We start from the raw sequence: 20,346 nt of genomic DNA on the forward strand, positions 1-20,346 counted from the left end.
TCTCTCTCTCTCTCTCTCTCTCTCTCTCTCTCTCTCTCTCTCTCTCTGTCTCTTCTCTCTCTCTTTGTAGAGGATCTAGCTGAAATACTAGAAGCCTTGACAAGGATCTTGATATTTTGTGGGAAACACTTGGGTTTCCCATTTTTTTTCAAGCAACCTAATGTTTGTGAAGTGTTTTGCCAACCTTGATATGAGCAGTTTGTTATTGTTGTTATCACCATTTACTCTTAACACTTGAGTGGTATACTTCCCTTTTTGGTCATAAAACTTCTTTGCTATTTCTTATTCCACTTCCTGAGTGCATATTTTCAGTGTATTTAGTAACTCAACGTTCTTCTGGGTTCAGGATCATATATTTAGAATGAGTAGGGACCTTATAGGTCATCTGTCAAACTCTCTCATTTTATGTTGTGGTTTAGTTGTTTTTCAGTCATGTCTGTCTCTTCCTAAACCCTTTGGGGATTTTCTTGACAAAGATACTGACTGGAATGGTTTTGCCATTTCCTTCTTGAGTTTATTTTACTAATGAGGAAATGGAGGCAAAGAGGGATAAGTGACTTGCCCAGGGTCATACAGTTAGCAAGTGTCTAAGGCCAGATTTGAACTCATGAAATAAGTCTTCCTGATTCCAGGCTTGGTGCTATATTCCCTAGTTGGTTCTTTCATTTTGTAAATGAGGAAAATAAGGCTCAGAGCATTTGAAAAAATTGTCCAAATTCATACGGGGAATAAGCACCGAAAGTGGGACCTGAATTCTTCAGAACCTGGGCTCTTTCCATAAACTGAGAATTGCTAGTATTTACCTTAAGATTTTATTTAAAATCTAGAAAAAGATAAAGTGTTGCTGTTATCACCCCAAATCCTACTCAATGCCTAACCATTCTGTACATTGCTATGCTAGGCATTGAACAAAAAAGAAAGAATATTGCATTTGGAGTCAGAAGATGTGGGTTTGAATCTCTGAATCTTTGAATTCTGGCTCATATGAAATATTTGGTTGTCATAGACAGTAGTTTCCACAATGGGGAAGAGAAGACTTGGGAGAAAGCAATCAGCATTTGTGTAGAGGTAATTAGTGGCCAATGGTGAAGTATTTGTGGGCATGTTTGAGTGAATATGTGTTACTAACTCAACAAATAGTCTAATCGATGTCTCAGGAATTATGAGTATAATTAATATCTCTGACATATGACTACACACATCCTCTACAAAGTTCCTCACTGCAGTGTGGAGATGACCGTGGGTTATAAAGTTTAGGCTAAGGAAGTTTGTTCCAGACTAGAAGGGCTTCAAGATTAGAAATAAAGCCTTTGACTCAGGAGAGTAAAGTGCATCCCAATAGATGTTTCTTCAACAAAATGCTTTGGGTGGTAGAATCAGGATTCTGGGACAAGGGCAGGTTGGAACATGAGATTTCTGAGGCTCCTTTCTTTTAAATAGTGGGCAGTCAATTCAATTCCTGAATCTTCAAGCTGGAAGGGATCTTAGGGGCTATCTGTTCCAACCAGTACCTGAAAGAAAATGTCTTTTACCACATGGAGGAATATGGATAAAAATCTCCCAGGATGAGACAGTGAGGATGAAATATGATCTGCAGTGATGGTGGAAGTACCTTCATTGATGAAATGTTGGATGCACCAAAGTATTAAATTATGTGTACACACATGGCATATTGAAAGTTGAAAAGAAAAGATGGTTTCTTGATTAGATATAAATGTGGAAAGTCATTTCATTCACCTTTGAAATTTAGATGTGTCTATTTATGGGGAAATCCTAGTGTGGAGGGGAAGCTAGGTGGTACTGTGAATAAAATGTCAGGCCTGGAGTCAGGAAGACTCCTCTTCCTGAGTTCAAATGTGTCTCAGACACTTACTAGCTGTGTGACCCTAGGCAAGTCACTTAATCCTGTTGGCCCACAGGCCCAATACTCTATCCACTGCATCACCTTAGTTGCATCTTACTAAGGCTGCAGATAGAGACAGGAACTGGATCTGTGATTTCATTAGTGTAGGGAGCTCTCTAGTAAAGAAACTCTCTCTACCCATGTGGATACTTTCTCTGCAACTTACTTGTCCTAAAGAATTGGTTAGAGCACTAGGAGGTCAAATGATTTGTTTAGGGTCACATAGTATATGACAAGGGCAGGGCTTGACTTGTCTTCATGATTTCTTGGCCTGCTCTTTCAATGTAGTTAGCTATGTTATTATATTAACATGTCATTTTCCATCTCCACCCTGTATACAGACTGAAATTTGATAAGAAGTGCCGTTAATGAAGGTCTTGGGGTGTGAGTAATACAGTCATAGTTAATTCATATAGCTTGTGCACTGACATGTCTACAATTCATTTAAGTGTCAATTAAAAATGCTAGGCTTCTCAGATTATTTTATTAATTGAGGGATCTGCTTACCAAGTGAATTAGAATTTGTTTCTCATATTTCCATAAGCAATCTAGGAATAAAAGCTTATTCTATTGAAGAAAACATTCTTCCCTATAAATGCACACTGTGTGATACAATTTGATGGCAGTGTAAGGGCTCATTGTATTTGGTGCAGTATAGAAAACAGAGGCAGAATTCTACAGGGAACTTTCTCTCAGAAAATCATCATCTTAACATTTTTTCTGTCATCAGAGATCAAACTTTTCATAGCACCTTGTCAGCTATGACAAAACTATCTTCTTAGGTCACATAGCAATCTGTGGTTTTTAAGTTACTAGTGATAACATGTGTAAATAAAGTCTTCTTAAACTTTTTTCACTTGACCCCTTTTGGTGTTTTGGCAGTGGTTTTTTTGGCTTTGCTTGGCCTGAGGACATACACAGTGCAACGTGCACATGCTTTGTGTTTAGAACCAAGATTCCATTGAAATTACATGATGCAACACAGGTAAGTGCTGCCAGAAACACCTTGGATTCATCAAGCATTTGATTTTCAATTAATTTTTGGTCATTGCAAGCTAATTTTTTGTAACCCCATATGGGGTTGAGACCCATAGTTTAAGAAGCACTGCTCTAAGATCAGCAGCAGCTGTGGCCATTTCCAGAATTATCAACACATAGATGCAAAGGACAAAGTGAGAGGTCAGTGCAGTCTGGACTTTGGGACCCAGTAAGTGGGACTGTGTTGGCTTTTGCCCCTGAGGCGAGAAGCTGCTGAGACATCCGGCACAGCCAGCCAGCGCCACGTGGCAGCTTCAGCTCCTGGTTTGCAGAGTGTAGGGGGACCAAGTGATCAGTCTGAGGGGTAATTGCTCTTGCTTTAACCTGCTTGGATCTGGATTGCAGTCTAGGGTGGAGGTCCTGGGGTGTGTGTCCAGCTTGCCAGAGCGTGTGGAGGCCTCAGAGAGGGCACCCATCTAATACCTCTGGCAACTGAGAAAACCCCAGCTTTTGGGACAAAAGCTCCCCTGTCTGGTGGCAGAGTCCTACTGTGGCAAGAAGCCCAGGGGTCAAGTGACTGAGGGGTGACATGACCAGGCAAAGGAAACAAAGCAAACAGAAGATTCCAACATTAGACTCCTATTTTGGAGACAAAGAGGAGCAAATCATGGAAAAGGAGAAAGACAATGAAGTCAGAACTCCTGCACCAAAAGCTTCTAAAGAAAATACAAGCTGGTTACAGGCCACAGAGGACTTTAAGAAGCAGATGAGAGAAGTGGAGGAAAAATTGGGAAGAGAAATGAGAACGATGCAAGACAATTATGAAATAAGAGTCAACAGCCTGAATGAAGAAAATCACACCTTAAAAAAGAGACTGACTCAAATGGCAAAAGAGGCTCAAAAAGGCAATGAGGAGAAGAATGCCTTAAAAAGCCGACTTTGCCAGATGGAAAAAGAATATCAAAAGCTCAATGAGGAGAATTGTTGCTTCAGAATTAGAGCAAATGGAAGTTAATGACTTTATGAGAAATCAAGATGCTGTTAAACAGATCCAAACAAATGAAAGAACAGAAGGCAATGTGAAATATCTCATGGAAAAAACCACTGACCTGAAAAATAAATCCAGGAGAGATAATTTAAAAATTATTGGACTACCTGAAACCCATGAACAAAGTAAGAACCTAGAAATCATCCTCCAGGAAGTTCTCAAAGAAAACTGCCATGATATTTTAGAACCAGAGGGCAAAATAGAAATTGAAAGAACCCACCGATCACCTCCTGAAAAAGATCCCAAAAAGAAAACTCCTAAGAATATTATAGCCAGGTTCCAGAATTCCCAGATTAAGGAGAGAATATTACAAGCAGCCAGGAAGAAACAATTTGAATATTGTGGAAACATAATCAGGATAACCCAGGATCTGGCAGCTTCTACACTGAGGGATCAAAGGGCTTGGAATATGATATTCTGGAGGTCAAAGGAGCTGGGATTAAAACCAAGAATCACCTACCCAGCAAAACTGAGTATCATGTTTCAGGGGACAGTATGGTCATTCAGTGGAACAGAGGACTTTCAAGCATTCTTGCTGAAAAAACCAGAGTTGAATAGAAAATTTGACATCCAGATACAAGAAGCAAGAGAAGGGAAACAGGGAAAAGGAATCATAAGGGTGTTATCAAAATTGAACTATTAACATTCCTACATGGAAAAACAATAATTGTAACTGATGAAACTTCTGTCAGTAGTTGAAGGGAATAGAAATATATATATATATATATATATATATATATATACACACACATACACATATATATATAGTCTATATATGAGGGTATATGGGCATATGAATACATATGTGAATGTGTATATATATATATGTATATATATATATATATATGTTTATCGGTATACATAGAGTGCACAGGACCAATTTAACAGGAAGGGATGATACTTAAAAGGTGAAATGAAGAGGTGAGAGTGGAATATAATGAGAGGAGATGGGGAGAGACAGAATGGGGTAAACTCTCTCATATAGAAGAGGCAAGGGAAAATGGTTACAATGGAGGGGAAGAATAGGAAGGCAAAAGGGAATGGGTCAACCTTATTCTCATTGAATTTGGCTTGGGGAGGGAATGAAATACACACTAAATAGGGTATCTCACCCTACAGGAGAGTGGGTAGGGGAAAGATGGGGAGAAAATTTGTAACTCAAAATCTGGCAGAAATGAATGATTTAAATCAGAAGTTAATAAAGCATTAAATTTAAAAGTAAAAAAGAATAAAATTGTGTAAAGTAAAAAAAAAAACCACTGCTCTAAATGTCTAAGTAATTCCTTTGTACTAAACTCCATGCATCTCCTCTGACTTATGAAGATATGCTATAATGACAAGAGATAAGGAATATCATTAGAATGGGACAGCAAAGAAGAAACCAATAAATTTTCCTTGGGGAAGCTTTCTCAACCTCTTAGACATAAAAAGGAAGATTAGCTGGAAACCTTCCATCTTCTTATATATTTAGCCAAGAATAATCTGACATGAATGCTGATGCTACAGTTACTGACAACATAAGCTTTACTTAAATGTAGGATAAGAAAAGTGTTAATTGAAATACTGAGTCCAAGAAAAATTGAAGGGCATAAGAACAGAGGCTCTGTCAGCATCTTCATGATGGGATGTAATTTTTCACTTTGCATCTGAATACTTGGAAATAGTCTTTATTCTCTGAGGTTTCTTATGAGCAATTACCTTCCACACATACACATACACACACATCTAATTTTTTGAGAACTGGCCTTTGATTTCATGGGCATGGGATCATGTCTATGAAAGGGACATTAAAGACCAACCCCCTTATTTTTCAGATAAGGAAATTGATTCTTTTTTTTAAAAACATTCCCACATTAGTCATGTTGTAAAGAAAAATTAGAACCAAAGGGGGAAAAAGCCATGAGAAAGAAGAAACAACAAAAAAAGAGAAAATAGTATGCTTTGATCTGCATTCAGACTCCATAGTTCTTTTCTGGATGTGGATAGCATTTTCTTTTCTTTTCTTTTTTTTTTTAAAGCAATCAGGGTTAAGTAACTTGCTCAAGGTTACACGGCCCGGTGTTTCTGGGTGGGTGCTAAGTGTGTGGATAGCATTTTCCATTGTGAGTCTTTTGAAGTTGTCTTAGATCCTTGCATTGTTGCTGCTCATCATTTCTTATGGAACAATAGTATTCCATCATATTCATATACCACAGATTGCTTAGTCATTCCCCAACTGATGGGCATTTGCCAATTTCAATTCTTCGACACCACAAAAAGAGCTGCTATAAATATTTTTGTACATGTGGGTTTTTTCCCCATTTTTATGATCACTTTGGGATACAAACTTGGAAATGGTATTGCTGGGTTGAAGGGTATGTACAATTTTATAGCCCTTTGGGCATAGTTCCAATTTGCTCTCCAGATGGTTGGATCGTTTCAAAACTCCAGCAACAATGCATTAGTGAGGAAACTAATTCTCAGAAAGGTTAAATGAGTTGCCCAGGGTCCTATTGGCAGTAAGCATCTGGGACACTACTTGAACCCATACCCTCTGATTCTACAGTCAGCAAATTGACAAGCTAATGCTTATTAATTAATTAGTGCTTAATTAATATTAAGCACCTACTATGTGCCAAACACTGTGTTAAATGCTGGACAACTAAGGAACCTTCAGTGATTGAACTTCCTCTCCCAATACAGATCACCTCCTTTTTTGAAATTTGTTGTCTTATTTGGGGACAGAACTGGAGTCAGGAATGGCTTGCTTAAAATGAAGCAGCTGGTATACATCAGAAGCAGGTCTTGGAATATCTGTTTTCTGTACTCGGAGGGTATCTCTCTTCCCATCAAATCATGTTGCCTCTTATTAGCACAGAAAACCAGGTTAATATTTCTAAACTACTTACAGATAGAACTTCTTAACACAGAAGTTTCTTTATGATGAAGTTGAAGTTTGCTTTTTGGATTTTTTATTTGTTTTTTAAAAGGAAAAAGATGCTTAATAAAGAAAATATTTATGAGGAATGAGTCTCATAGGACCATTTTCAGGTCTTTTAAATCTAAAATTTCAGGAACAATGAATTTTTGCTCTTATGCAACACTAGTAAACGTTTGTTTCAATGAAAAGTCCTAAGTATCTGGGTAAGAGTTGCAGGGAGGGATTGAAAGGCAGAGAAGAGTTAGGGGTGGGCAAAGGGCAGAGGCATAAGCATGGCTTTAGCTTTTTATTAACTTTACAATTTTTCCAAGTTTGTCTCTTAAAAGCGCAAAAGCCCTGGGAGCATTGGACATTTTCTTTTCCATTGGCATGATATCCAATGTCTGAGCAAGAAAACAAGAATATTGTAATAAGTGAGGCATAGGATCTTTCCTGACTAAAGGATATGACAACATTGCTGTACCATGTGCTCTGGTCACACCACAGAACTTCATCACCTTTAGCTAGAAAAGACCATTGGGATCAGCAAATTGGATCTGGAAGAGATTTAAGTGGACATTGAGCTGTACTCATCCTTAAATGTGTAGCCCTCCACCACATGTTCCAAAGAGGTCATCAAGTTTAAGGTCTGAAGTTCTCCAATGAGAGAGCTTCCTGAGACAGCCAATTGCACTTTGGGACAGCTCTAAATATTAGGATAGCTAGATGGCACAGTGGACAGAGCCCTGGTCCTGGAATCAGGGAGACTCATCTTCCTGAGTTCAAATCCAGTCTCAGACAGTTCTTAGCTGTGTGACCCTGGGCTAGTCACTTAACCCTGTTTACCTCAGTTTCCTCATCTGCAAAACAAGTTGGAGAAGGAAATGGCAAATCACTCCAATATCTTTCCAAGAAAACCCCAATGGAATCACAGTTAGACATGACTGAACAAGTATTAGGAAAATTCCCTCAAATCTGGCCTAAATTGCTCTCTTTGAAACTTCTATCCATTGTTCCTGTTTCTTCCTCCAGGGGCCAAACAGGACTTCCACATGACATTTTTAAAAAATACTTGAAGACAGCTATAATGTTCTCCTTTCTTCCCCTTTCTTCAAGTCTTATCCAGCTCAATCCTCTTACTGGGGCAGTGAGGTGGTTCAGTGGACAGAGCTCCAGGAGTCAGGAAGACCTGAGTTCATCTCTGGCCTCAGATACTTGTAAGCAGTGTGACCTTGGGTAAGTCACTTAACCTCTATCTCACTTCTCAACTGTAAAATGGGATAATAATAACATCTATTGTGAGGATCAAATGAGATATTAATTATAAAGCAGTTAGGATAGGGCCTGGCACATGATAAGTGCTATATAAATGCTAGCTATTATTGTCATTTTACAGATGGTTAAATTGCAGTCCAGTTAGATGAAGCTGACCTGTCTAAGATTAGAAGGAAATAAGTAGCAGGGTTGGGATTTATACCCATATCTTCTGGCTCTAGTTCTGGTGCTTTTTTACAACACTGCCTTGCTGGACTTGAGTGTTGTTGTTGTTCAGTCATTTCTCAATTATGTCAGACTCTCTGTGAATCCATTTGGAGTTTTCTTGGCAAAGATACTGGAACAATTTACCATTCCTTCTGCAATTCATTTTGCAGATGAGGAAACCGACATAAACAGGGTAAAGTGACTTGCCCAAGGTCACACACCTAGTAAGTGTCTGAGACTGGATCTGAACTCATGAGGATGAGTCTTTCTGGTTCCAAGCCCAGTGTTCTATCTACCACCTAGCTGCTGGTGTATTCCACACTAAAGGAGACTAGATTACAGACGAACATAGTCTCTGATGCCCTGTAGAGAAATCAGAAATAAGGGACATAAATTTTGGAATTATAATAATCATAGAAGGGAGGTCAGAGATCATGAGCCTAACTCTCTCATTTTAAATATGGGAATGTTGAGGCACAAGACAGATTTAATTACTTGCCAGTGATCACAGATAGTTAGTTGGTAGATATGAAATTCTAACTAGGGTCCCCTGCCTCCATTCTGCTGCACTGCACTGTGCCTCAAGAAGTCATCGTGGCTGAATGACACCCTCTAGGTCCATGAACACTAAAGAGACCCTCATTACATTTTTGAGGAAATTCCCCAGTCAATTGTGGGAGAATTGAGAATGGTTTTGTTTCATCTTATTTCATTTATTTCCATCTGTTACTAGTCACTATAAAAGTTTCACTTAACTCTAGGGAATAATATTATGCTGTGGGTGGTGCAAGAGAAAGAATTCCTAGATGACAAACTAAACATCTGTAGCTAAACCTTAGTTCCTGTGAGTGACTTTCCCCTAGGGGTGAAATGGTAGAAAAGATAGTGAGTGGTGGAATGGGTGAGAAGAGATTCAAAGTACAGAAGGAGAGAATAATTTATGAAACTGAAAATAGACCAAGAATGACATACAGTGTTTGAGATAGCTATGTAAAGGAAGTGAGAATTTTGACTGAAGACTCAGAAAGGGAAACTAGCTTTATCTCAATGGAATGTTGTGTCTGAAACAATGAACCACGTGCAACATGGAAATAACTGGCTACTTTATACCACTTGAATCTAGAAGTGGTTTTTAGAAAAAAAAATATTACATAGTTTAGTTGTTACTATATGGGATCTTTCCCTCTGTTTTTGATGATTTTAGGCCATGAATACAAAAATGAATGAAAAGGCATGTATTAAACATTTACCATGTATCAAACATTGTACTAAGCCTTGGGATGCAAATACCAAAGTGAGATCCTTATTCTCTTAACGAGTTTATCTTCTGTTTTAATAAGGAGAGACAATGACTGTAGCAGAAGGACTTTCTGGTTTTGGAAGTCACGGAGAAGACAGTTGTTCTTTTTACTAGTGATAATAATGTTCATTTGATTACAGTTGTCAAAGCTAGAGATGAAAAGGGGAAGGAGTGAATATGAGTGAGTCAGCAGGGAAACAATGACCAGGGTGAACAAGTATGATCCCAGGGACTTGAGAGCTGGGTGCCTTAGTTCATCTTCCACAAGGTTTCTGGACACCTGGTTCAGGAGTTGAACAGTGATAGTTGGGTACAAAATGGTGGGAGTGAAGACGTATGGTCCCAGGGAGTTCATGACCCAGTGACTATGCTACCACCCACATCCTCAATTCCCCATTTGTCACCATGGCTCTCCTCTTTTCCCACTCTCTCCCTCTCTCAACCCTCTCTTCATACATACTTGGGAGGATGAGAGCAAGTGGAAAATTTTACAGAAGTAACTAGAGAAAGAAGATAGAAAGAGTGCAAGGAGTAGAGATGTTGGAGGAGATGATAGGAAGCATAATATGGAAGAGTCAATAGGATCAATCATTCCTTAAGGATTAATTTTTAGAAAATAAATGTTAAATATGCCTTGACATGCATCTGTCCTGGGTAGTCAGAAATGAAGCCTTCAGATGACATCATGTCTCCTTGCTCTCTTGGATCTGGCCTCTAACAGTGGTGCTGTCCTGGGGACTTATTAAGTTCCATTCCTATTACCCATATTTGTCCAGTCTTCCTTCCAGGTCTATATTCAAGAATATTTGCTGGGGTGGCTAGGTGGCATAGCAAATAAAGCACCAGTCCTGGAGTCAGGAGGACCTGAGTTCAAATCTGGCCTCAGACACTTAACACTTACTAACTGTGTGACCTTGGGCAAATCATTTAATCCCAGTTGCCCTGCCTTACCCTCTCCAAAAATAAAAAAAAAAAGAATATTTGTCTCCAGAAATAGTTAAGGTGCACACAGAAATACACAGGTAAACCATAATTTAATGCAGGGGGAGAAAACATACCCTCTCTCTCCCAAAGCCATTGGCTACCTGAGCCTTCAGTTAGCATTACCTCAGCCAAGTGTTGCTGTAATTGGCTCTTATAAGGAAGAGCTCCTGCTCTAGGGTTACTCTCCTAACCCAAGAGAGGTGCAGTTTTGAGACCCAGGTCCCAGCTTTGTATTGTCCAAATAAGGTGTCAGGGTGTTAGAAATGATTTCCGACTAATTATGAGGTGGAGATGACTCTTAGCCAAATGAGGGAGCCCTTTGAGGGGGCAGATGTGGCATTGCAGCCATGCACCACCCCTCATGCCATGCAGAAGGATATGGTCCACCTCAGAACCTTCTCTTGCTGCCCTTTCTCCTTGCCCCACATCCCCCCACTGTCCATAACTGCACTATTACAGTACGAATCAAGGATTCTTAATCTGGGGTCTGTGAAATTCTTTTAAAAAATACTTTGATAATGGTATTTCAACAGAATTCATTTCTTTTGTGATCTCATCCCATGATACAACCCTCTTCTTTTATCCTCCATTTCCTCAGCATTTAATTTTTACATTTGTATTTGCATAAAATTAAAATGCATTTAATTTTATGCATTTGAAAACCTTATTCCAAGAAGGGGTCCATAGGCTTCATGAGTCTTCCAAATGGGTCGATGGGACAAAAAAAGGTAAAGAACCCTTGAACTAGAGCATGGATATTATAATCTCAAGTCTAGATTGCAGACAGATTTAGGGATGAGCTACCATGGGAGGTAAATATCTTAATTTTCATTGTTGCAAAAATGCAAAGCATAGACCTCTTTTGCTTAGAAAGATCGATTATCTGGTTTACAAAGATCCAGGTTCTTTCCTGGTTTTCCTTAATAGACATTTTTCTGCCTATTCACATTAGCATCCACACCCATGATCAGAAAGCAATACTGAATTGTTGACAAATTTTAAATTGTCTATACATAGCTGTAGAGTCTCCTCTTCCTTCCTTTTGCAGACATAGATATATATTGGGAGTTTAGGAACAGGTTATTGTAGTGAAATTGAATTTGAGGGAGGGATGGACAGATGGACAGGGGTTATAATAAAAGAGAACATAATTTTCCAACTTGGAATTCATTCTTAAAAAGACTTTATTATCTTAAAGATAACTATGCATAACATATGAAACATGCCAGAATATATCGATCAATATGGTACTTATTTATTAAGAACTAGTTTGTGCCCATTACTTGGAAAAAGTTCTGAACAGTGTGAGTCTACTTTAGTACTTACAAGGTTAAATTCATACTGAGGTGACTTAGAAACAATAATTAGCATAGATTTATCTGTAAATAATGACAAGCCATAGGGTTGAGTCCTTAAATATGAGAAAGTGAGGAAATATAGATAGAAACTGGGAAAATCCCCAGTATCCCTGTGTTCTCTCTTGACTGTGGGGTTTTGGAGGCCATCATCCTTCCATGCCTAAAACATATCTCTTACTCTTGAAATCCTTTCCTTCTTTCAGGGCCTAGATCATGTGCCCTTCTTCTTCATTTTCTTTTTCTTCTATCTTCTAACTAACGTGATATCTGTCTCCACAAAAATTCTCTTGCCTTGGATCTATCCAGCATGCTGTCATGGAAAGAAGGCTGGATCTGGAGTCTGATGAGCTACGTTGGAGTTCTGCCTCTGGAGTTTGCTTAGCTGCCTGACAGTAGGAAAGTCACTTAGCCTCCCTGTCCCTCCACTTCCTCATGTTAAATGGAGATCGCAGCACCCTTCAGTACCCACTTCCCAGGATTGTTGGGAGGCTAAAGGTGTGGGGAGCACTTTGTGAACCTTTAAATGGTAAAGTAACTATGTTTATCTGATTTTTACTTATTTGGGGGTACCATTTTAAAAAACTTGTTACTTTTTTTTAATACCCCAAAGTTAAATGAAAATGAAAGTGATGATTGGACTATTCATGTAACTAATTGAATCTCACAATATAAGTTCATCTTTGTTTCTGTTACATTTTATTTCATTTTAAAAAGTGGACATATAACGTTTACAAAGAAGATTGTGATAAAGTTAAACTTTGTGCCAACCATTGCATGCAGGACTAAGAGGGATATTCTAAAAATAAGTTAATTTAATTTTTAAAAAACATGGATATAAAAGGAAAAAAAACAAACCCTTATTAATGACCAATAGGGGTAAGGCAGAGATTTTAAATTCACCTTACATTCTCTAATTTGTGTATGTGATTTTTCATTTGATTTTCAAATAGCTACAGGAATATTAAGTTTTTAGAAAGTTGCTAGCAACAGGAGGCAAATAACAAAAAAGTTACTTTCGTTCCTTTTCCAACGTCAGTACATAACTCTTTTGGTTTTCTAGTCACAGAAGCAATGGAATTGGGGCCAAAAAGGCATTGATTCAAATCTCTGCTCTCTCAGTTATGACCTTAACTAAGCTATCCATGAATTCATTCAGCAAACATTTATCATTTGGTTGCTATGTGCAGGGTACTGTATGACTCAGTTTCTTTGTCTGTAAAATGAGAGAAATGGACTAGATAACTGGTAAAATTTCTTCTAGCTGTACAGCCTCTGTCCCTATAAGGTCATATAAACCAATTTCCTCTTTATTTAGATGTGGACAAATTGAGGCTCCTGCAGGGAAAATGGGGGCAGCTAGGTGACACAGTGGATAGAGTGCTTGCTTGGTCTGGAGTCAGGAAGACTCATCTTCCTGAGTTCAAATCTGGTCTCAGATGCTTAATAACTCTGTGACCCTGGGGAAATCACTCAATCCTGTTTTGTCTTTGTATCCCTAGCATAGAACCTTGCACACAACTGGTATTTAATAGATGCAGTGAGGCAGCTTGGGGTAGTGGATAGAACTCTGCTTCTCGAGTCACGTTCCACTGGGAGCATACACAGACTGTGCAATCTTGGCCAGGCCAAGTCCTAGGCACTCCTTGGAGACTTGGAATCCCAGAACAGAGCTGAACTGAGAGGAAACTCTTCAATGGAACTTTCTTACATCAAGTGAAATTATAGGTTTGGGTTAAAAATTATTAAATAAAATTATCTGAATTTTATAGATGAGAAACAGGTCCATGTGTTTTAAATGGCTTGTCCAAGATCAAATAGATTTAAATAATAGAACTAATTTTTCTTTCCTTTTATACCACATGACCTCTTGCTTCTGCTGCAGTCTATGGTGGATACAGGTATCATGATGCTGTGCATTCTGGATTGATTGTCTTTGTGAGCAGGACTTACATCGGCATGTTAAGCATTTCCACATATAGTCGTGCTAGCACCTTTGTTCCTCAGATTAAAAGGTTAATAGAAATAGGGCAGTTGAAGGTTTAAGCAAATCTCAGGATGCTGGCACTGGAATTCCATAAGAGACCTGTTCTTTATTTTATGAAATGTAGTATAAAGACTAAAAGAAGACCCCTCCAAGGGAGCAGGGATGGGAGATCACAGGTCAGTTCCTAAAACTATTAAGTTCTACAATTAAGCAAATACAAAGCCAGAGCAGGAATATGAATAAAACTGAACTTTTTACAACATCAAAAAAGTTGTCTCAGCAGGGCCATTTATCAATCCATCACTGAGTCCCTAGAACAGGAACCTCTGGAAGAAATGTGTCTGCTGACATTGTCTCCATTTCCGGGAGGTGCCTTGTATTTTCATAACAAAACAATGCTTCCCACTTTTCCACAGAATCATTCACAATGTCTTCTTTTCGCGTTGTTTTGGGAGGATGTTTTCACATGTTGCTTCTCTGTTGCAGGGTTGGGAAGGGGAGATAAAAGCAATAGGATGAGACATGGCTGGTTTGAGAGAGGCTGATATAATTATCAAAAGAATCACAAATCCCCAGGCTGCCTCTATCCCTACAGAACCATCCCCAAGCTTTGAATTCCTAGTTATTTGATGTAATTGCTCAGCCCTGCTTTATGGACATGTCCCCCTGAAGACTTCATTTTCATTAATGTTCTAATTAACTATAAATCACTCTGACCTGGACACCTGGCACTTGATTAATTGATGGACAAACTAAGAAAAAGGGAGTATCAGTTATTTAGATTTAGACTAGAATCCATATGTCTGATATTGTGTCCATTAAGATAAGCCCCAGTACACAAAACCAAGACAAATCCAGAAAGGCCTAATAAGAATAAAAAAGGCAGCTAGGTGACACACTGTCAGGCCTGGAGACAGGAAGACTCATCTTCCTGAGTTCAAAGCTATCCTCAGACACTAGCTGTGTGACCCCAGACAAGTCACCTAACCCCATTTGCCTCAGTTTCCTCATCTGTAAAGTGAGCTGGAGAAGGAATGGCAAGCCACTCCAGTATCTCTGCCAAGAAAATCACAAATGGGGTCATGAAGAGTCAGAAAAATGATTGAACAACAACAAATGAGAACCAAACTGTGAGATTAATGGAAGCAATGCAGTTAGCAACTTTGGACATACTTCCCTTTCTTTATGCTCCCTCTCTTTGGGTCTGAATTTCACAGCAATCTGTCTGGTGGGAGAAGGGGCATGTATACTTCTTAGAGGCAGATATTAATGTTTTCTTAATTTTGTAATGTGTAATACACAGTATTGTTTTGGTTGTTTGTTGTTATAAGTCCTCATTCTTGAAGAGGACCATGACATCATGGAGGTGAAGCCATGACATTGGATTTAAGTGAGGCAGGGCTGTGCAAAGTCACCAGCCTCACTTTCTCCTCTGGAGTCATCCAGGTCCAGTGGCAAGATATAGATCAGGATGACTGGAGATGGCCCCAGATGTGGTGGAAGGGTCACAGAGGGAAGAGGAAATGGCAAGAGGGAGAGGATGATGTTGGAATCCCAGCCAGCACCACCACAAATTGTACAGATCTGATAGAATGCTTTGGCTGAATGTATCTCAGACTCTGCTTATTGTTGTGGTGGTTTCTTTCAAGTCCTAGGTCTCACTATCCCCAAAGTAAACTAATTTTAAAAGCACAGGGCAGAGATGGAGATGAAAGGACATTTTTTATAGACAATATGTCACTTTTTACGTCTGCCATCAAGACCACAATTTTCTGACCTGAACTTAAAAAGCACATTGCTGGCCAACAAAAATCAACTGGCAGTCAAGCTACATGCTTATTTATTGTACTTTCAGAAGAGCACAAGATAAATAAAAAAGTACTATGCTCAACCTGCTTTTCTGTCTCAAAATGACTTTAGGGGGTGGTCATGTCCTTGTTCTTTAGGTTGAATGATTTTTTCTGTGAATAAAAACAGAAAACTATTAGTATTGTGACTCTTTGGAAACCCCAGGGAAGAAAATGTAAAAAAAAAAAAGTGAAATGAGGTTTGAGATGTAGATTTTTCCTCATCTTAATCAGTTGCCATTAAATTTGTAGACTTCTTTTAATGAACTTCTTCCTTACTCAACAAATGTTCCTAATGGTGATGACTGCTGGGTTGCCTTTGCTAGAGCATTGGCACCATATAATTTTTGTTGGCATTTGGATGTTCCAGGGGCACTTGGTATTGAAATAGACAGAATGTTTCCCCTCTTCTCCCCTGCAACTCACACCCACTCCCAATTAACTCCTGACAGCTTTTCCTTTTTCTGAAATGGAAAGGGAAATACAAAGATTATCTCTCAGGGGTAGAGGTAATTTGTACCAAAGACCATTGAACACTGCCTAGATTCATCTTTACAGGCCCATATTCTGGGGGAAAAATAATATTTGCATAGTGTTGTTATGAGGAAAGTGCTTTTTAATATCTCAAAGCTCTCTAGAATGGGGAAAAATTGCTATTAAACTATCCTATTAATTTTGCACTCATTATGAAAGGATCCTGAGCTAGCAAAGTTGACAGATTGCCTGAAAGTGAAGCCCTGGACTAGATACTAAGGTTCTAAGAAATTTTCTCTGTTGACAGATATGGCAGCATGAGGGGTAAGAACTAGATTAGAATTCAGAAGACCTAGGTTTAAGTACTGTTCTTGCTTGTGTGACCATGAGTAAATAATTTTCTCTGTGTAGGCCCCAGTTTTCTTAGCTATTAAAGAAAAAAGAGTTGGACTAACTGATTGCAGAGGGTCTTCTGGCTCTAAATCTAAGATTATTCCAGTATCTTCCAAAATCTTGATTTAGTTTTTGAAATTTAGAACACCAAAATAATTGAAGATAAAGAAAATTTGGGAAGGAGTGCACTGGGGGAAGAAGGGTATTCTTTTTTTTTTTCATGGAATCAGAGTGAGGACTGGTAGGGACATTTGAGACCTTCAATTCTGCTTGCCTAATTTTTCTAGATGAGAAAACAAGGTCAAAGAGGTCGAGTGACTTTGCCAGGGTCTCACAGCTAGTGTCGTAGGTAGAATTTGAATGTGGGTATTCCTAAGTCCAAATCCACTGCAGCATGCTAGCTTATCTCTATGAGCTACTTCAGCTCACCTAGCCATGTAAATAGGGAAGAAAAGCATGTTTTATGTAAATTTTGTTCCAACGATCATGTTACATAAGTTTAAAGTTCTGGTTTTACCCTTGTTAGCCGGCGAATCAAGAATGATGAAAAGAGGATGACACCAACGATCCCAGCTATTGCAGCAAAAACTATCACGGCGACCACTTAGGGAAAGGGAGAGATAAATTAGTGGCAAAGGAAAGAAATAAACAGCTATGTAGCAGCCATCTAGAAAATGGGTTTAGTATGTGACATGATTTAGGTAAATTGTTTTGTATAGCTGAATTCACATAGGCAAATGATCTCTGATTCTCTTAGTTTGGGGGATTTTTTCATGTGGACAACTCATTCCATTATTATCTGTGGTTTCATAGAGGGATCTTAGAGGTTCAGTGACCTGCTTAGGGTCATGTAGATAGTAAATGACAAAGACAGGATTCAAACCCAGATCCTTCTGACCAAGCCCAACACTTTAACCACTCTTCCATGTTGCTTTTCTAAATTTTAAAGCATTTGTCATATGTAATTTGCTATTATTATTATTGTAATTAATGATTTGTATAGTTAATGATTATTTATTGTAATTAATGATCATAAGTGGTAGATATTATCACATCCATTTTATAGATGTAAAAAGTGAGATTCAGAGATGTTAAGATACTTGCTTACGGTCATAGTGCTAAGTGACGGGACTGGGATTTGAACACGTATTTCTTATGATTCCAGTTCCAGCAATCTAGTTAGTAGACCATGCTGCCTCATCATCAAATGTCAGAGAAGGAAGAGATGTTAGATACTGTCTCACTTCTTAGATGAGGAAACTTAGGTCCCAAGTCAATTATATAACTCCCCCAAGGTCGCAGAGTGGAATACCTAGGGCTTGAAACCCAGTTCAGCATTCTTTGTTCTGTTCTGCCTCTCCATTAAAAGAATATAAAAGTTATCTGGGAAAAAGAATGTCGAAAAATCTTGGTCTGTGAACAAGACAGAAAACTGAAAATCATGAAGATAAATGTCATTCAGTCAATAATCGAACTGACATTTGTTAAGTACCTACTCTGTGTTAAGCATTGTGGTTACCAAGAGAGGCAAAACACTCCCAAAAAACAAGCCAAAAAAAATACCCTTCTCTTAAGGAGCTCTTTGTCTAAAGGGGGAGACAACAGGCAAACAACTATCTATAACTTTGGACACATAAGTATATGTATATGTGTCTGCATTGCATATGACAAGAAGATATACACAGGATAAACTGGGTGGGAGATAATCTCAGAGGGAGGACACTAAGACTGAGGAGTGGCAAAAACTTCTTGTAGAAGGTTGGACTTTAGCTGAGGAAGTCAGGGACGCTAGATGTTAGAGATGATGATGGAGAGAATTCTAGGCATGGGAGATGGACATTGAAAATGCTTAGTTGAGAGATGGAATTTTGTGTTTGAGAAACAACATGCCATCACTGGATGGCAGAGTACATGGGGGAGAGCAAGATACGGGGTACTTCCAATGAAATGAAAAAGAAACAGAGGCAGTCTATGCTCAGTCTGTTCAGTGAGCTAACTAACTAAATGAACAGTTGATACATGGCAGCATTTTACAATAAAATTTGCATTATTCTCCTGATGATAGGTTCATGTGAACAAATCTTTTAGGAAAAGCTTACATCTCTATTTCACCTTAGTAGAGGCTCATACTATGTCTGTATGAGACATAAGGCAAACCTATGAAAACATACCTATAGGTATAACCTCAAAAGAAATGAATAATTGGCAATTATACAGTGAAAGCAGATTGTTGAGACAATGGAATTGGACCAAGCAGGAAAGTAAATTAGCAATGGGACTTTCAAAATTGATATCCATTATCTGAATAGGACATTATAGGCAGGATTACACTTTATATTGCTCAGAGCTAGTTACCTAGAAGATCTCACTTGTTTTATAAGCTCACAAAACCTTTTCCAAAATGTCAGGTGGTATTAAAAATAATCCTAATCCTCAATCCCACCCCAGAAATGCAAAACAGACCATCACAAATGGATGTTTTCTTTAGTCTTCAAATTACTTGAGATTTGAGTAAGGCAGAGATTCCAAAGGGGAAGCAGTAACATTTTAAGGCTATGGATTTTGTAGTATGAGTTCCATGTCATCAGGAATGGATATGTGAATTTAAATAGAACAATCAATTCCTCTGAAACTTTCCTCTAAAATAGATTGGATTTTGATTATTTCTTACTTCTTTTTTTTTTTTTCATTCAGGGTCCATTTCACAATTTTTCTTTGCAAAACTGCAAGTAAATACAGCAGTTTAAATGAACACCAAAAGTTTACCCAATCACACAATGAGAAACAATGAATGCCTGAGAAACTTTATGACCAATATCAGTTATTTCCATAGCTGTGACTCATACCCAGCCTTCCCCCCGCCCCCAGATTTCCCTTATAATAGGTCATATTGATTTTGTATGGATCTGGAACTGTGATTTCATCATTGTAAGGAAATACAGATGTGAAGACTCCTTCCTTATGTGCTGGTGGGCAACTCTTCTGTGTCTATGTCCTCAAAGTTGCCTGGGCTGGGGGCATTGGGTAGAATGAAGTGACTTGTTCATGGTCACACAGTGAATATGTGTCAGAGGTCCTCCTAAGTTCAAGTCTAGACCTTTATCCACTACACCATGCTGTTTCTCACTATTTTTTTGTTGAATTTTAGATTTTAAAAATTTATTTGATTCTAAACTTAAGACAAAATAAGCATTTTCGTAACAGTAGAATAGGAAAAAAAGATGACTATGCACACAACTGCAAATCTATTATGTACAACTTGCAATTTGTTTTAAATACATAATAAAGTTATGTAACTTTCTTTCCCCTCCTCCTGCAGAGATGGTTACCATTAGACACAAATATGTATATGTATGTGTGTGTGCATGTGTATGTGTGTAAAATTATTCTATACATACTTCTACTTAGCAGTTTTTTCTCTGGATGTAAATAGCTTTATAGGTCTTTTGTAGTTAATTTGGTCATTTATAATAGTCAAAATGACTTCATTGTTCATATATAGCAGGACAGACATTATCACTACTTTATAAATGAAGACATTTCATAGAGGTCAAGTGTCTTGAGGTCAAACAGTAGAAAGAATTGTAGCATGAATGGTAGAATGGTAGAACTCTCCCTTCCAGTACTCCAAGAATGATCTTACAATTTTTTTTAGCAAAAATTGGAATTTTCCCCATTCTGTATTTATCATTAATT

General features: G+C 38.3%; 1 protein-coding gene across 4 annotated transcripts in view; it reads right to left on the reverse strand.

Annotated features, from left to right (window-relative positions):
• GYPA (glycophorin A (MNS blood group)) overlaps positions 1-20,346 on the reverse strand; it is a 77,950-nt gene that overhangs the window by 8,124 nt on the left and 49,480 nt on the right. The window contains exons 7-8 of one of the 4 annotated variants that reach the window (XM_069105448.1): positions 17,168-17,253; positions 12,285-14,413 (exon numbers count right to left, since the gene is read on the reverse strand). The exons of 1 other annotated variant lie outside the window; for it this stretch is intronic. In XM_069105448.1, the coding sequence (XP_068961549.1) occupies positions 14,399-14,413; positions 17,168-17,253 (101 nt within the window). In that variant the 3' untranslated portion in view covers positions 12,285-14,398. Of the gene's footprint in view, positions 1-12,284; positions 14,414-15,763; positions 15,898-17,167; positions 17,254-20,346 lie in introns of those variants that run through there. 2 more of the 4 variants (XM_069105447.1, XM_069105449.1) reach the window with 2 other exon arrangements.

Source organism: Petaurus breviceps, unplaced genomic scaffold (assembly GCF_028583685.1).
Source record: "Petaurus breviceps papuanus isolate PSGF00001 unplaced genomic scaffold, PetGlider_PUasm1.0 76, whole genome shotgun sequence".
NCBI classification, from domain to species: Eukaryota; Metazoa; Chordata; class Mammalia; order Diprotodontia; family Petauridae; genus Petaurus; species Petaurus breviceps.